This window comes from Bos indicus, chromosome 2 (assembly GCF_029378745.1).
Source record: "Bos indicus isolate NIAB-ARS_2022 breed Sahiwal x Tharparkar chromosome 2, NIAB-ARS_B.indTharparkar_mat_pri_1.0, whole genome shotgun sequence".
Taxonomy (NCBI): Eukaryota; Metazoa; Chordata; class Mammalia; order Artiodactyla; family Bovidae; genus Bos; species Bos indicus.
In genome coordinates this window covers 84,424,159-84,440,981 of record NC_091761.1, presented here as the reverse complement: position 1 = coordinate 84,440,981, position 16,823 = coordinate 84,424,159, and the positions used below count along the sequence as shown (strand labels likewise).

Below are 16,823 nucleotides of genomic sequence, written 5' to 3'. Positions count from 1 at the left end.
CTGATATATAAAATATACTAGGGGTTCCCAAAGGCTGGGGGTGCGGGTTGAGAGGTGAGAGAAATGGGTAAAGGGAGTCAAAAGGTTCAAACTTCCAAGTACAAAACAAGTAATTCATGGGGATGTAATATATAGCATGACAACAATAGTTAATAATACTGTTTTGCATGCTTGAAACTCACAGGAAAAAAATTCTGTTACTATGTATGATGATGAATGTTGATTTATTATGATGATCATTTTGTAATAAATATAAGAATGGAATCATTATGTTATGTACCTGAAACTAATATAATATTGTATGTCAATTATACCTTAATAAAATAGTGTTAGCAAACTTAAAGAAAATATGAGAATGAACAAATATATTTTCCAAAGTTCTATGGGAAAAATTGAGGCCAGTAACTTCAAATCTTATCCAAGGAAATTAGATATTGAATTGTTCTACTTAATTAAATGATGTCTGAAAAGTCAATTTTAAAGATATTGTTTATAGCATGGCTATTATTTATTAAAGAGCTTGAGATTTCATATTATTTAAATTTTACAGTTTAAGCTAACTTCATTTTATCTGATTTATATTAGGAAAATAATTTAGAAACAAAGATGATCAATGCTGGCTTACGATATGGATATGAATATCTGGGCAATTCCCCTAGGCTGGTTATTACTCCACTCACTGACAGATGTTACAGGTAAACTCATTAATTTAAAGATCTAATTGGAAAAAAAGCTTTCACTTATCTCTAGATCACTTAATTTTTTTAAGGACCAAAATATATCCTCTGTTATCTTTCCTGGACTATTCTTTTCTCAACTTGATCTTCAATTTCTTTTTTTTTTTAATTTATATTTATTATTATTATTATTTTTTTACTTTACAATATTGTATTGGCTTTGCCATACATCCACATGCATCCACCACGGGTGTACACGTGTTCCCCATCCTGAACCCCCCTCCCACCTCCCTCCCTATCCCATCCCTCTGGGTCATCCCAGTGCACCAGCCCCAAGCTTCCTGTATCCTGCATCAAACCTGGACTGGCGATTCATTTCTTATATGATATTATACATGTTTTAATGCCATTCTCCCAAATCATCCCCCCCCCACCTCTCCCACAGAGTCCAAAAGACTGTTCTCTACATCTTTGTCTCTTTTGCTATCTTGCATACAGGGTTGTCGTTACCATCTTTCTAAATTCCATATATATGCATTAGTATACTGTATTGGTGTTTTTCTTTCTGGCTTACTTCACTCTGTATAATCGGCTCCAGTTTCATCCACCTCATTAGAACTGATTCAAATGTATTCTTTTTCATGGCTGAGTAATACTCCATTGTGTATATGTACCACAGTTTTCTTATCCATTCATCTGTTGATGGACATCTAGGTTGCTGCCATGTCCTGGCTATTATAAACAGTGCTGCGATGAACATTGGGGACCTTCAGTTTCTTTCTCTGCTGACTTCTTCCTCTCGGCTCTAGACCTCTCAGCCCTAAGTATTGTTGGGCAGTGCGATTGCTTTTTTACATTGTTAGTTTCTCCTTCCTTCTTGAAACTTTTTGACTGTTCCTTTGGATCATTTGAGGCATCCTGTTTCATCCCTTAAATTGTATTTTCATGTAGTGCTTTGTGTCATGCTTCATGGTTTCCTGAATGTTCTCATCTACTCTTAGACTTTTTAAAAATTTTATTTATTTATGTATTCGGCTGCACATGGTCTTAGTTGTGGCACGTGGGAGGCTTGATCTTCGTTGTGATATGAGAACTCTTAGTTGTGGCATGTGGGATCTAGTTCCCTGACCAGGAATTGAACCCAGGGCTATCTGCATTGAGATGCTTGGAGCCTTAGCCACTGGACCACCAAGGAAGTCTCTACTCTTTAGGCTTTAACAGCCTACATCCTGAAGATCCCCAAACCAGTGCCTCCAGCCAAGGCCTCTCTCCTGTAAGGTTTCACCACACACATACTGGTAGATATCTCCATTATATATCTCATAGGTGTTTACATGTACATTATTTTCTGTTGTCCTGAATAATAAAAGACCTTTATTTTTAACTTCCAGTTTCCATTCACCATATTCCAGATTTGTTAAATACTAAATTAAGCTTCATTTTTTCATTTTCTTCCAATGTAACTAGTTTATTGACTAATTTCAGGATGCAAGCAGAAAGCAGTTTTATCCTTTTTTATCACTATTCTTTTAAACTTGCTCTATCAAATATTATCCCCATTTATGGATAAAATCTAGGATACTCTACTGTTTCTCAGATATTCCCTACTCTTTCTGGTGACTCTAATATATTAATAAATAGAATTATTCTTTTCAGATGTTAAAAGTCCATTTAGGTATAAAATCAGTTACTATTTTTCATCCAATTTAAAACGTCCCTTCCTCCCAGGTCAAGCTTGACTCAAGCTTGTGGCCTGCATTTGGGAAGGTACTGATAAATGTGGTCAATCTTTTGTCATTATTATCCCTATCCATTGCACCCTCCCCTCAATAGCCCTTCTTTTGGCCTCTCCAGTGTTGGAATTTGATAGAGGAGAGGCGAAGGAAAGGGAGAGGTAGGTTTACAGGTGACCGGTGTCTTGGGTAACAACTACCTTTTGCTGTCTAGTGCCCTCCATGATGGCACAAGTTCAGACGTACCAGATGTCCCAAGGGATGTTTATGTGGATTTGGGAAGCCCCCAATCACCTGATCCTCCCACCTGTGGAAAATGCCTTCTCTGGCTGGCTGCTGGTGACTTTTGCTTCAGCCTCTAATGAGGTCGACTACACACAGACCCTCTTCCTGGGGTCTTCTCTGATTCTACGTGGGTCTACTGCACCTGGGCCCATTCAGCTTAACTCAAGACTGGCTCCCTACCAGTGGGATCTAGACCTTGTCAGATGATACATGTGTTTTACCATCAGTAAGAGTGCATCTTTCTTACTGTCCTGTTTTCTCCTACTCTGCCATCAGCAGAAACTGCAGGCATCCTCTTGACTAAATATTTTAAAGCTCTCAGCTTGGGGGTTTAGTCGAAATTCTAATACAAGCTGATCTCTATTTATATACTGTTACACATTTTTACAACTAATATGTAGGTGAGTGAAGTGAGTGAGTGAAGTTGCTCAGTCGTGTCCGACTCTTTGCGACACCATGAACTGTAGCCAACCAGGCTTCTCAGTCCGTGGGATTTTCCAGGCAAGAGTACTGGAGTGGGTTGCCATTTCCTTCTCCAGGGGATCTTCCCAACCCATAGCTTTGACTATATGGACCTTTGTTGGCAAAGTAATGTCTCTGCTTTTCAATAGGTTTATTGTAGCTTTTAATACGCTATCTAGGTTTGTCATAGTTTTTCTTCCAAGGAGTAAGCATCTTTTAATTTCATGGCTGCAGTCACCGTCTGGAGTGATTTTGGAGCCCAGAAAATAGTCTGTCACTGTTTCTGTTGTTTCCCCATCACTTTGCCATGAAGTGATGGGACCGGATGCCATGATCTTAGTTTTCTGAATGTTGAGCTTTAAGGCAACTTTTCCCCTCTCCTCTTTCACCTTCATCAAGAGGCTCTTTAGTTCCTCTTTGCTTTCTGCCACAAGGGTGGTGTCATCTGCGTATCTGAGGTTATTGATATTTCTCCTGGCAATCTTGATTCCAGCTTCACCCAGCCCTGCATTTCGCATGACGTACTCTGCATATAAGTTAAAATGCCTTTTGCTCTTCTTTTTTTCTTGGTCTTCACTAGATTGTTGTTGTTCAGTCTCTCATTTGTGTCCAACTCTTTGCTACCCCATGGACTGCAGCACAACAGACTTCCCTGTCCTTCACTGTCTCCCAGAATTTGCCCAAACTCATATCCATTTAGTCGATGATGCCATCCAACCATCTCATCCTCTTTTCCTCCTGCCCAAAATTTTTCTCAGCATCAGGGTCTTTTCCAATAGATTAGCTAGGTGTAAAACTGTAGATGAACAGTCATTTCCCCTCAGCTCTCCAAAGATATTATTCTACTGGAATTTATTGCTACTGCTGACTAGTCTGTTATTCTAATTATTAGTTTTATTCCTTTATAAGTAACTTTCTCCGTTGTAGTTTTTAAGGTTTTCTCTTTATTTGTTGATGTTCACTGGATGTTATTAGATGTGAAGGAGTTTTTATTTATCCTACTTGGGACTTTTTCTAGTTAATATCTTTCTTCAATTCTAGCAAATTTTCAGCCATTGTTTTTAGAATTTTGCCTTTTCCCCATTCTTTTCCTTCCTTTTTCTATGTCTTTAACTTTTCTTATTGTTGGCCTCTTTCCCTGGGTGATATCCTCCTACTTATCTTCTAGTGTGCATAATTCTGTTTCTGCATGTTTTCTCTGCTATTTATTCTGTTCATTGAATTTTCAAAAGTTCAGATATTATGTTTTTCATTGCTAGATTTCAGGTTTCCTCTTTTATGAGATTGACTTCTTTTTTTCCTCAGAATTGTCTGATGTCTATTGCTTTTTATTTAAAATCTTCCTAAACCACCAGGATACGAAAGAAGGCAGAGTGCCATATATACAGTAGCCCTCTCAGACCATTGTCCAACTGCCTAACTGCCTTTGTCATTGCAAGTCTGATTCTTAATTTTGATCTCTCTTATCTCTCTTTCTGGTTTTAACTGTGAGCTCATTTTAGTAGGATTGTTTCCCCTGGTGGTCTTCCATTTCTCATTTGTGGAGGTGTCCATGTGGAACAGTTTTACATTTATCTCTGTGGAGGGCTCTAGGGTTTTCTCTGGTCCAGAACAAAAATTTAATCTTAATTTCTCAGTTTGGGTTCATATGCCCATCAGTAGCCATTCCCTTCTCCAGTGGATCTTTCTGACCCAGGGATCAAACTGGGGTCTTCTGCATTGCAGGTGGATTCTTTACCAGCTGAGCTACCGGGGAATGGAAATTTGATGGCACCCTTTATGAATGATGTCGATTTCTCACTGGGCACTGCATGAAGTATAAGCTTCCTGTCCCTTCATTGACTCTTCTTTGTCTCCTGAGTAGGCTGCTAAAGTAATTTTAGTTCCCATTTATACCCAAGGCAACCTTTCAGATCTTCTGGGTTTAAATAGTGAATCCAGCTCCTCAGCTTGCTCAGTTCTAAGAACTTTTGTTTCTGTGTGGGTATAAATGCACTGTTTATTTACAAATTCCAAACCAATGTGCATCTCTACAGCTTTATCACCTAATTACTTTTCCAGCTATGCATTGTCTCTTCTTTGATAATTTGCTTTTCATTCTCTCAAAAATGGTTCTATATTTCCAAAGTTATCATTTTTTATGTAGCATTTCCATATGCTTGCAGTAGGGTAATTGCATGGTTCAGGATCAACTGAATTCTCCAGAAGTCAGCATTGAATTTCAAAGATGAGTTTGTTCTGATTTTGTCACATATACAGCTATTCAGAAGTAAAATATAAAACAGACAAAGATTTTCATGGGTTAGGAAGGAAGGAATTTTTGCTGAGGAAGTATAAAATTTGGCTCTTGATTTAAAGTTTTTTCTGAATGTATATAAAAATCACATTATTATACAAAGATTGTTTATTTCTTATATTTCAGAACCTTATTTGGAGCCCTTCATCTGCACCTTGGAGGAGCACCTGAGGGGCCAGCTGGCACTGGAAAGACTGAAACTACTAAAGATTTAGCCAAAGCTGTAGCCAAGCAGTGTGTTGTTTTCAACTGCTCTGATGGGTTGGACTATCTGGCTCTAGGAAAATTCTTTAAGGTTTGAGTTTACTCCTCATTTATGATATGATAACTTCTCAGAAAGACTTTTTATAATGAAACATAATTTGATGCATATAAAAGACTTCCTGTAAGTAGAGTTATATCAAAAGCTTATTTGAGAAGGAGTTCTACTTCCCTCTCAGATAGTAAAGAATCCACCTGCAACATAGGAGACCCAGGTTCAATCCCTAGGTCAGGAAGATCCCCTGGAGAAGGGAATGGCAACCCACTCCAGTATCCTGGCCATAGAATTCCATGGACTGAGGAGCCTGGTGGGCTGCAGTCCTTTGGGTTGCAGGGTGGGACACGACTGAGCTGACTAACACTTTCACACTTTCTACCTCCCTCTTCAGTCCTTGCTTTATAAAGGGTCAGTATTCCTGATAGTAATGAATGAGTGGTATCCCTTCAATACACTGGACAACTAGAAGTTTGAGAACCATTAATTTAAGTGAAAGTTGCTCAGTTATGTCCGAGTCTTTGTGACCCCATAAGTATAGTCCATGGAATTCTCCAGGCCAGAATACTGGAATGGGTAGCCTTTCCCTTCTCTGGGGATCTTCCCAACCCAGGAATTGAACCCAGGTATCCCTCATTGCAGGCAGATTCTTTACCAACTGAGCCACAAGGCAAGCACAAGAATACTGGAATGGGTAACCTATCCCTTCTCCAGTGGATCTTCCCAACCCTGGAATTGAACCTGGGTCTCCTACATTGCAGGCAGACTCTTTACCAACTGAGCTATATTGCATCATGTAAATACTGAGTTCTCTAAAGACTTCATTATTAATAAGTTATGATTCAATAATTTACTTTTATAGACACATTCTATTTAATCTTTTTGGTGAACTTGAAATCCTTTTGTTTTTTTCTTATTCTGAGTCAGACTCCCACTCTTACGAGTTAGTAAGATTGCAAAAAGGGGAGTGAAAGATATAAAGTCCCTGGCTAAGTTCACTGAGTAACCTTTGAACATCTGGTCATTTTGATGCTTTGTTGCTATAGTTTGTTGTTCTTTAAAATATTAGGTGGCACAGTTGAACACAAAATTATCCATGTCGGATTATGAGTTCCACTTGCTTGTTTTTTTAATTTCTATTTTTGTATACTTTGCAAATTAAAATTTAATGATTCTTTAATCCTTAATTTTCAAAGGAGCTCCATAAAAAGTTAATATTGAAAAAATACTCAAATCATTTTGTACCTATGACTGATTTGTGTTGATGTCTGGCAGAAACCAATGCCATATTGTAAAGCAATTGTCTTTCAATTAAAAATAAACAAATTAAAAAAAAATTACTAGGCTATCCCACAGTATAAAAACATTATAAATAAAGAACAAATAAACATGTTTTAGGATAAAAAAAAAACCTACTCACACTAACAAAACATAACAACCGTACCCTATGAGTAAACTATTCCTGACTGAAATATGGCCTAGTCATTTTATAAAAGATTTGGAACATAAGAAGTTTCTATATTTTTGACACTGAAACAATTAGAATAATAGTAAAAGAAAGGAAAATATTATAATAAGTAAAATATGAAGAAAACATTTGAATGATCAGTAACTATTTCAATCATCCTCTATAATGATATACAACCTCACTGTAATGATTATTAAAGAAATAAACAGCAAATCTAAAAGATTCTCTGTGTACTTTAAATAGCCATTATATTCCTAAATGTTTCAAGAAAATTCTGGTATGCACTAAGTTTTCAAATCTATATAATAATATTCTTAATTCTTTGAAATAGATTCATATATTAAAATATTGGACTCTATGGGAGAGGGAGAGGATGGGAAGATTTGGGAGAATGGCATTGAAACATGTAAAATATCATGTGTGAAACGAGTTGCCAGTCCAGGTTCGATGCACGATACTGGATGCTTGGGGCTAGTGCACTGGGACGACCCAGAGGGATGGTATGGGGAAGGAGGAGGGAGGAGGGTTCAGGATGGGGAACACATGTATACCTGTGGCGGATTCATTTTGATATTTGGCAAAACTAATACAATTATGTAAAGTTTAAAAATAAAAAAAAATATTATTTTGTTATTGATAAGTATTGACTATATGGACAATTTATATTAGGATCATGCTGAATAACAGGGGTACAAAATTAAAAAGACAGAGATCTTACTAGAACCTCACAATCTGTATAACTCTGAAGACGTGAATTCACAAGCATTTTGTTCTCTGTGATTTCTAATCCTTTTATTATATCATGTGTTAGATTTCTAAGTCTTAGAGTCTTCACTAAATGGTGAAAATATACTATTCTTTGACATGCATGGTGTTCATGTTTAATCCAGTGTGTTTGAGTAGATGGAACTGTACATAAATCCAAGGTTAGCCACTATTAGATATGTGGCATTGTACTAAATACTTAACATCTTATGTGACATAGCCCTAGTTTCCTTGTATAAAAGATATATACAAAGTGCCATGCATCATGTCCTGCATATTATAGGTACTTAGGGAAATACACATACATACATATACAATCTGGAGGATGTACACTCAATAATCATTTTTGCATTTCTTAAAAATTTAATTTGAATTTGGACTCAGCTACTCAAGTTTGACTTTCCAGTTTTTCCTATGACCACATGGCACATAGTTACTTGTGAGGTAGCTGTAAGTTAGAATTGCAAGCTGGGGCCTCCGACAGCGTTAGCTGGTCATTAAGGTACTCAGGTTACAGGGTAGTCTCATTGACAACAGGGGTCACCTTATTTAAAGGATTATTACAATCCATTCTATGGAGTCCGTAAGGAAAAAGCGAATAAAATCAACTTGTAACTAAAAAATAAGAAAGGCTTTGAAATTATAGATATACATCTAAATGCCAAAAATACACAGAGAAAGTAAAAAAAAAATCAATTGGAAAATTTTTCAATTCATCAAACTCTTTATTCATGCAGAATAATGAATTGGTAATAAAAGAGTAAGCTGTCTTTAAAGATAAAGGTGAATAAGCAATTTCCTTGATAGGATATTAAATCTGTGAGGAGATGAGGTGAAAATACAACATTTCAATGTAATATTCAATCAGATAAAATTGAAATTTTTCATTACTCTTTTCTCCCAGGGACTGTTATCTTGTGGTGCCTGGGCTTGCTTCGATGAGTTTAACAGAATTGATTTGGAAGTGCTGTCTGTGGTTGCTCAACAAATTCTTACTATCCAAAGAGGTAACGGACTAGTTTGTCTCTGCATTGTGTGAAAACAGTAGAAATATAGGACATAATGAATGGCACGAGTCACATTTATATGTGGAATTGCTAAGTCATTTCATTCTTGATTACCCACAGGTATTAATGCAGGTGCTGATTTACTCGTGTTTGAAGGAACTGAATTAAAACTTGACCCCACGTGTGCTGTCTTTATAACAATGAACCCTGGATATGCTGGACGATCAGAACTGCCTGATAATCTAAAGGTACAGAAAAGGCAATTATATAATCTGTTTCCTTGCTGTGATTTACAAAGTTAATATATAAAAAGAACATGCTCTTCTTGAATTTTACATAAAACATTTCCTTTTAGATGTTATATTTTAGACAACTGTTTTAGAAAAATTTTAAAGCTTTGATTACCTTTAAAAAATATGAAATTTCCAGAACTTCTATTTTAAAACTGATGATAAGTATAAAAATTGGAAAACATAGGAAATATTGGAAAAGGTACCTATTCTACTGTTTGCTGCTGCTGCTGCTGCTGCTAAGTCGCTTCAGTCGTGTCCGACTCTGTGCGACCCCATAGACGGCAGCCCACTAGGCTCCTCTGTCCCTGGGATTCTCCAGGCAAGAATAGTGGAGTGGGTTGCCATTTCCTTCTCCAATGCATGAAAGTGAACAGTGAAAGTGAAGTCGCTCAGTTGTGCCCGACTCTTAGCGACCCCATGGACTGCAGCCCACCAGGCTCCTCCGTCCATGGGATTTTCCAGGCAAGAGTACTATTTACTGTATGGTATTCCTCAATATTAAATGTTGAAATCAGACAATTGTGAATACTGGGGGAAGGTCTGTTCATGTTAATATTATAATATGAGCATTTTTCTATCTTCATGAACATAATTCAAACTGTAAATAAGTTTATTGAACTGTGTTTACAGTTTGAAATTTCTATTGCATTTAGTTTTCCTTCTTTATAGATAATACTGCAATGGGAAATTTTTACTTAAGGCTTTTCTCTATTTTAAGGTATTTCATTAGGAGATTCATAGGACCAAGAGCTGTGTTGCTGAATTGCCTCTAACAGAGGTTGAAACAATTTACATCCCATATCAATGCTCAGTTCTCCTTAATATCTAGCATTTTGTTTTCTTGTAAGAACAAAATAGCTAATTGACTAGACTAGAATCTTCATTAAAAAAAAAAAAACTTTGCTTATTAGTGAAATATGATCTTTCCCCCATATCTTTGTTAGACCTTTTATATCCTTTTCTGGTGAACTGCAAGTTTATGGCTAGTGCATGGAGAAAAAAGGCTGAATAATAATAATACAGTGGTAATTGCAGATCCAAAACCAAGTTTTCTGACTCTAAATCCTACATTCCTTCCATTATTCACATTTTTAGAATGACAGCTTCTTAGATTAGGTGAGGTATTTTTCTTTTCCACCAAAAAATTTTTTGATTGGACCAACTGCTGCCAAGAATTTTTGTGGTATTTCTATTCCTTGGACTTTTCTTTGCTTGATGTGATGTTTTAATACTTTGCCTTTGTGAAGGAAAGTATGATTTAAAAATGCAAATTGGTAAATCCTCCTTCATCTAAGAAGCATTTTGCGACTTTTTATTCCAATGTACATTTGGAAAAATATACATTCCAATATATATTGGAAAAAAGCAAAATGGCTGTCTGCGTAGGCCTTACAAATAGCTGTGAAAAGAAGAGAAGTGAAAAGCAAAGGAGAAAAGGAAAGATATACCCATTTGAGTGCAGAGTTCCAAAGAATAGCAAGAAGAGAAAAAGCCTTCCTCAGCAATCAGTGCAAAGAAATAGAGGAAAACAATAGAATGGGAAAGACTAGAGATCTCTTCAAGAAAATTAGAGCTACCAAGGGAACATTTCATGCAAAGATGCGTTCAATAAAGGACAGAAATGGTATGGACCTAACAGAAGCAGAAGATATTAAGAAGAGATGGCAAGAATACACAGAAGAACTGTATAAAAAAAGATCTTCACAGCCCAGATAATCACAATGGTGTGATCACTCACCTAGAGCCAGACATCCTGGAATGTGAAGTCAAGTGGGCCTTAGAAAGCATCACTATGAACAAAGCTAGTGGAGGGGATGGAATTCCAGTTGAGCTATTCCAAATCCTGAAAGATGATGCTGTGAAAGTGCTGCACTCAATATGCCAGCAAATTTGGAAAACTCAGCAGTGGCCACAGGGCTGGAAAAGGTCAGTTTTCATTCTAATCCCAAAGAAAGGCAATGCCAAAGAATGCTGAAACTACCGCACAATTGCACTCATCTCACACGCTAGTAAAGTAATGCTCAAAATTCTCCAAGCCAGGCTTCAGCAATACGTGAACCCTGAACTTCCAGATGTTCAAGCTGGTTTTAGAAAAGGCAGAGGAACAGAGATCAAATTGCCAACATCCGCTGGATCATGGAAAAAGCAAGAGAGTTCCAGAAAAACATCTATTTCTGCTTTATTGACTATGCCAAAGCCTTTGACTGTGTGGATCACAATAAACTGTGGAAATTCTGAAAGAGAAGGGAATACCAGACCACCTGATCTGCCTCTTGAGAAACCTGTATGCAGGTCAGGAAGCAACAGTTAGAACTGGACATGGAACAACAGACTGGTTCCAAATAGGAAAAGGAGTACGTCAAGGCTGTATATTGTCACCCTGCTTATTTAACTTATATGCAGAGAACATCATGAGAAATGCTGGGCTGGAGGAAGCACAAGCTGGAATCAAGATTGTTGGGAAAAAATATCAATAACGTCAGATATGCAGATGACACCACCCTTATGGCAGAAAGCGAAAAAGAATTAAACAGCCTCTTGATGAAAATGAAAGAGGAGAGTGAAAAAGTTGGCTTAAAGCTCAACATTCAGAAAACTAAGATCGTGGCATCTGGTTGCATCACTTCATGGCAAATAGATGGGGAAACAGTGGAAACAGTGGCTGACTTTATTTTTCTGGGCTCCAAAATCACAGTAGATGGTGATTGCAGCCATGAAATTAAAAGACGCTTACTCCTTGGAAGGAAAGTTATGACCAACCTAGACAGCATGTTAAAAAGCAGAGACATTACTTTGTTAACAAAGGTCCGTCTAGTCAAGGCTGTGGTTTTTCCAGTGGTCATGTATGGATGTGAGAGTTGGACTATAAAGAAAGCTGAGCGCCGAAGAATTGATGCTTTTGAACTGTGGTGTTGGAGAAGGCTCTTGAGATTCCCTTGGACTGCAAGAAGATCCAACCAGTCCATCCTAAAGGAGCTCAGTCCTGGGTGTTCATTGGAAGGACTGATGTTGAAGCTGAAACTCCAATACTTTGGCCACCTGATGCAAAGAGCTGACTCATTGGAAAAGACCCTGATGTTGGGAAAGATTGAGGGCAGGAGGAGCAGGGACGACAGAGGATGAGATGTTTGGATGGCATCACCGACTCAATGGACATGAGTTTGGATAGACTCCGGGAGTTGTTGATGGACAGGGAGGCCTGGCATGCTGCAGTTCATGGGGTCGCAAAGAGTCGGACACGACTGAGTGACTGAACTGAACTGATACATTTGGAAAGCTCTTTTGGTCTAATTTTTTTATTCACTCATGTTTTTCTTTTATTCAGTAGGATTAATCTGAATACATAAGTATTCGTAAAGGCAAAATATCTGGGGCCATCATGGGTCGAGTCTGTTAATGCCCTGTGTGGACTCCTCCATGTTTTATTTATTGTGCATTTTGAAACAGTGGTGCTTGGAATAGTTTCTTTCTATTTTAGGTCAAAAGCTGTTCTCAAATTCGAATAGGTTTTTGTTGTTTGCATTGTTCCTTTTGTGCAGTCTTCTTGGTTAGAGCTGCTATAAAACATGTCTTTTCAAGTATATATGGAAGTGCCTAACAATTTGGAAAAATGTCTTAGCCTGAAATGAAAGATATATAGATGTAAATGTACGGGCTTCCCAGATGGGACTAGTGATAAAGAATCCATCTGCCAATGCAGAAGAGGCAAGAGACACAGGTTCGATCCCTGAGTTGGGAAGATTTCCTGGAGTAGGAAATGGCATCCCACTCCAGTATTCTTGCCTGGAAAATTCCATGGATGGAGGAGCCTGGCAGGCTACAGCTCATGCATCAGCCTGCAGACAATCAGACATGATTAAATGTCTGAAAACTATCTATTTAAAGCCTGCTGAGACCCAGAAAGTGTTTTAATGTCTTCAGGATCATCCTTGAAGCTTCCCTCTTCTTCACCCAGCATTTTCAGCCAGTTACCAAAACCAGTCTTGTAACTCCTGCTGTTCCTGGCCAGTGCTATGGCCATGCCTTGCTCCCACCCCTCTTCAGTATTCTCTTACATGTCTTACTGCAGTGTTTCACCTGTCACCCTTGTGATAGCTCTTTTTCTCTCTATATATATGATGTATATATGTCTCACATATTCTTAAACATATATATATATATATATAAAACATATTCTTATTTCAGTCATCAGCTTATGGTCAGTTGGGTTGTTTCCATGTCTTGGCTGTTGTAAATAGTGCTGCTGTGAACATTGGGGTGCATTTATCTTCTCAAATTAGAATTTTCATTTTTTTCCCCTAGCTGTATGCCCAGGAGTTGGATTGCTGGAGCCTATGGCAACTCTTTTTAGTTTATGGAGTACCTCTGTACAGTTTTCCATGGTGGCTGCACAAATTCACATTCCCACCAACCATGAAGGAGGGTTCCCTTTTCTTCACACCCTCTCCAGCTTTTATTATTTGTAGACCTTTATATGATGATCATTCTGACCACTGTGAGGGGATACCTCACTGGAGTTTTGATTTGTATTTCTCTACTAATTAGAGAAGTTGAGCATCTTTTCAGGTGCCTATTGGCTATATGTATGTTCTTTGGAGAAATATTTATTTAGGTCTTCTGCTCATTTTTTGATTGGGTTTTTGCTTTTTTGCTGTTGAGTTATATGAGATGTTTATATATTTTGGAAATTAAGCCCCCGTTGGTTGCATTGTTTGCAAATATTTTCTCCCAGTCTGTTGGTTGTCTTTTCATTTTATTTATGGTTTCCTTTACTGTGCAAAAGTTTTTAAGTTTGATTATTCCCATTTGTTCATTTTTTCCTCTATTTCCATTGCCTTGGGAGACTGACTTAAGAAAATATTGGTACAATTTATGTCAGAGAATGTTTTGCCTGTGTTTTCTTCTAGGAGTTCTATGAAATCCTGTCTTATATTTAAATCTTTAAGCCATTTTGACTTTTTTTTTATTTTGGTGTGTGTAAAATGGGAGGGAATGTTATGACTTCTTTGATTTACAAGTGGCTGTATAACTTTTCTAACACTACTTGCTAAAGAGACTATCTTTTCACCATTGTATATTCTTGCCTTCTTTGTCAAAGATTGACTGTAGGTGTGTGGGTTTACTTCCGGGCTGTCCATTCTGTTCCATTGATATGTCTGTTTTTGTGCTATTTTGATTAATGGAGTCTTGTAGTATTGTCTGAAGTCTGGGTGGGTATGCCTCCAGCTTTGTTCTTTTTCCTCAGGATTGCTTTGGCAATTCTGAGTCTTCTATGTTCAGTCACTAAGTCATGTCACACTCTTTGTGATATAAATTTTAGGATTTAGTTCTGTGGAAAATGTTATGAGTAATGTGATGGGGATCGCATTAAATTCATAGATTGCTTTGGGTAGTATGGAAAATAGGCATATTCTATATCTTCTGATGTCACAAAGTCAATAACATGATACATTGTGGCATCCAACTCTAAAGGCACAAGAAGAAGAAAATGCAAGTGAAACTGGGCTCAGTTCCAGTGACGGAGCCTGGCCTCTGTGACACAAGGCTGCTTTGCATGACAGAAGACAGAACTAGGAGCTGAAGGACGTGTGAGCGTCTGGGGAGATTTGAGGGAGTCTGGTGTTCCAGGTGAACAAGAAGTCAGGGGTTCATTGAGGGTTTTGTTCTACAGTCAGGAGGATTTGCAGATGCTAACACATTCTGATACATAGCTTTCCTCAGAGCAAGCAGTGTGAAACACTCCGTTAGTACAGAGAAAAAAAGTGAAATAGATCCTGAATCCTCCATTTCACTCAAGCAAAACCTAGCTCATTTCTGAACAGGTCGCAGCATTATGAAATCTATTTCTAATCTCTAAAGGAAGAAATGGTAACAAGTTACTGCTTGAGATTTTGTTGTTGTTCTTCCAAACATGTAGTTCTTTGAAAGCCTCCTCTAGGAAGTATTTATAATTCCTTATGTATTGCCCTTCTTCTTCCACCCTATAGGGCAGAGGCAGTAGAATAATTATTCTCAATCGTTTATTTCTGCTGAGGTAAACATGGAGGGTAATGCTAACACTGATTACATGTACTGGAATTTATTCAAGCTCTGGCAGTTTACCTGGATCTATACTTTCCTGTTCTTTTTTTTTTTTTTTTTAACACACAAGAAAGTATGCCATGGGGTAAGCCAGAATCCAAATTAATTTTTAAAGCACTAAATTACCCTTTCATTTCATGCAAGGATGCTCATGATAAAGGACATAAATGGCAAGGACCTAACAGAAGCAGATGAGATTAAGAAGAGGTAGCAAGAATACAAATAAGGAAAGCAAAAAATATCTTAATGACCACTATGGTTTGGTCACTTACTTAGAGCCGGACATCCTGGAGTGTGAGGTCAAGTAGACTTTAGGAAGCGTTATTATGAACAAAGCTAGTGGAGGTGATGGAATTCCAGCTGAGCTATTTCAAATCCTAAAAGATGATACTGTTAAAATGCTGCACTCAGTATGTCAGCAAATTTGGAATACTCAGCACTGGCCACAGGACTGGGGAAGGTGAGTTATCATTCTTGGACCAAAGAAGGACAATGCCAAAGAATGTTCAAACTACCATACAGTTGTGTTCATTTCACATGCAAGCAAGGTAATGCTCAAAATCCTTCAAGCTAGGCTTCAGCAAAACATGAGCCGAGAACGTCCAGATGTACAAGCTGGGTTTACAAAAGGCAAAGGAACCAGAGATTAAATTGCCAGCATTTGTTGGGTCATGGAGAAAGCAAGAGAGTTCCAGAAAAACATCTGCTTCATTGGCTATGCTAAAGCCTTTGACTGTATAGATCACAACAAACTGTGGAAAATTCTTCAAGAAATGGGAATACCAGACCTCCTTACATGTCTCTTGAGAAACCTGTATGCAGGTCAAGAAGCAACAGTTAGAACCAGACACGGAACAATGGACTGGTTCAAAATTGGGAAAGGAATATGAGAAGGTTGTATATTGTCACCCTGCTTTTTTAACTTATATGTAGAGCACATCATGTGAAATACTGTGCTGGATGAAGCACAAGCTGGAATCAAGATTGCCGGGAGAAATACCAACAACCTCAGATATGTATCTCATGTCACTCTAATGGCAGAAAGTGAAGAGGAACTAAAGAGTCACTTGATGAGGGTGAAAGAGGAGAGTGAAAAAACGGATTTAAAACTCAACATTCAAAAAACTAAGATCATGGCATCCTGTCCCATCACTTCATGGCAAATAGAAGGAAAAGGTGGAAGCAATGACAAGTTTTATTTTCTTGGGCTCCAAAATGACTGTGGACGATGACTGTGCCATGAAATTAAAAGACGCCTACTTCTTGGGAGGAAAGTTATGACAAACCTCAGTTCAGTTCAGTTCAGTCGCTCAGTCGTGTCCAACTCTTTGTGACCCCATAGACTCCAGCACAACAGGCCTCCCTGTCCAACTCTTTGTGACCCCATAGACTCCAGCACAACAGGCCTCCCTGTCCATCACCAACTCCTGGAGTTTACACAAACTCATGTCCATTGAGTCGGTGATGCCATCCAACCATCTCATCCTCTGTCATTCCCTT

At 37.9% G+C, this 16,823-nt stretch overlaps 1 protein-coding gene across 8 annotated transcripts in view; it reads left to right on the top strand.

Moving 5' to 3' along the window:
• Window positions 1-16,823, top strand: part of DNAH7 (dynein axonemal heavy chain 7) — a 257,248-nt gene that overhangs the window by 102,083 nt on the left and 138,342 nt on the right. For all 8 annotated transcript variants that reach the window (XM_019974246.2, XM_019974250.2, XM_019974240.2 and 5 more), the window contains 4 exons: window positions 586-695; window positions 5,580-5,748; window positions 8,847-8,949; window positions 9,070-9,197. In XM_019974246.2, the coding sequence (XP_019829805.2) occupies window positions 586-695; window positions 5,580-5,748; window positions 8,847-8,949; window positions 9,070-9,197 (510 nt within the window). The remainder of the gene's footprint in view (window positions 1-585; window positions 696-5,579; window positions 5,749-8,846; window positions 8,950-9,069; window positions 9,198-16,823) is intronic.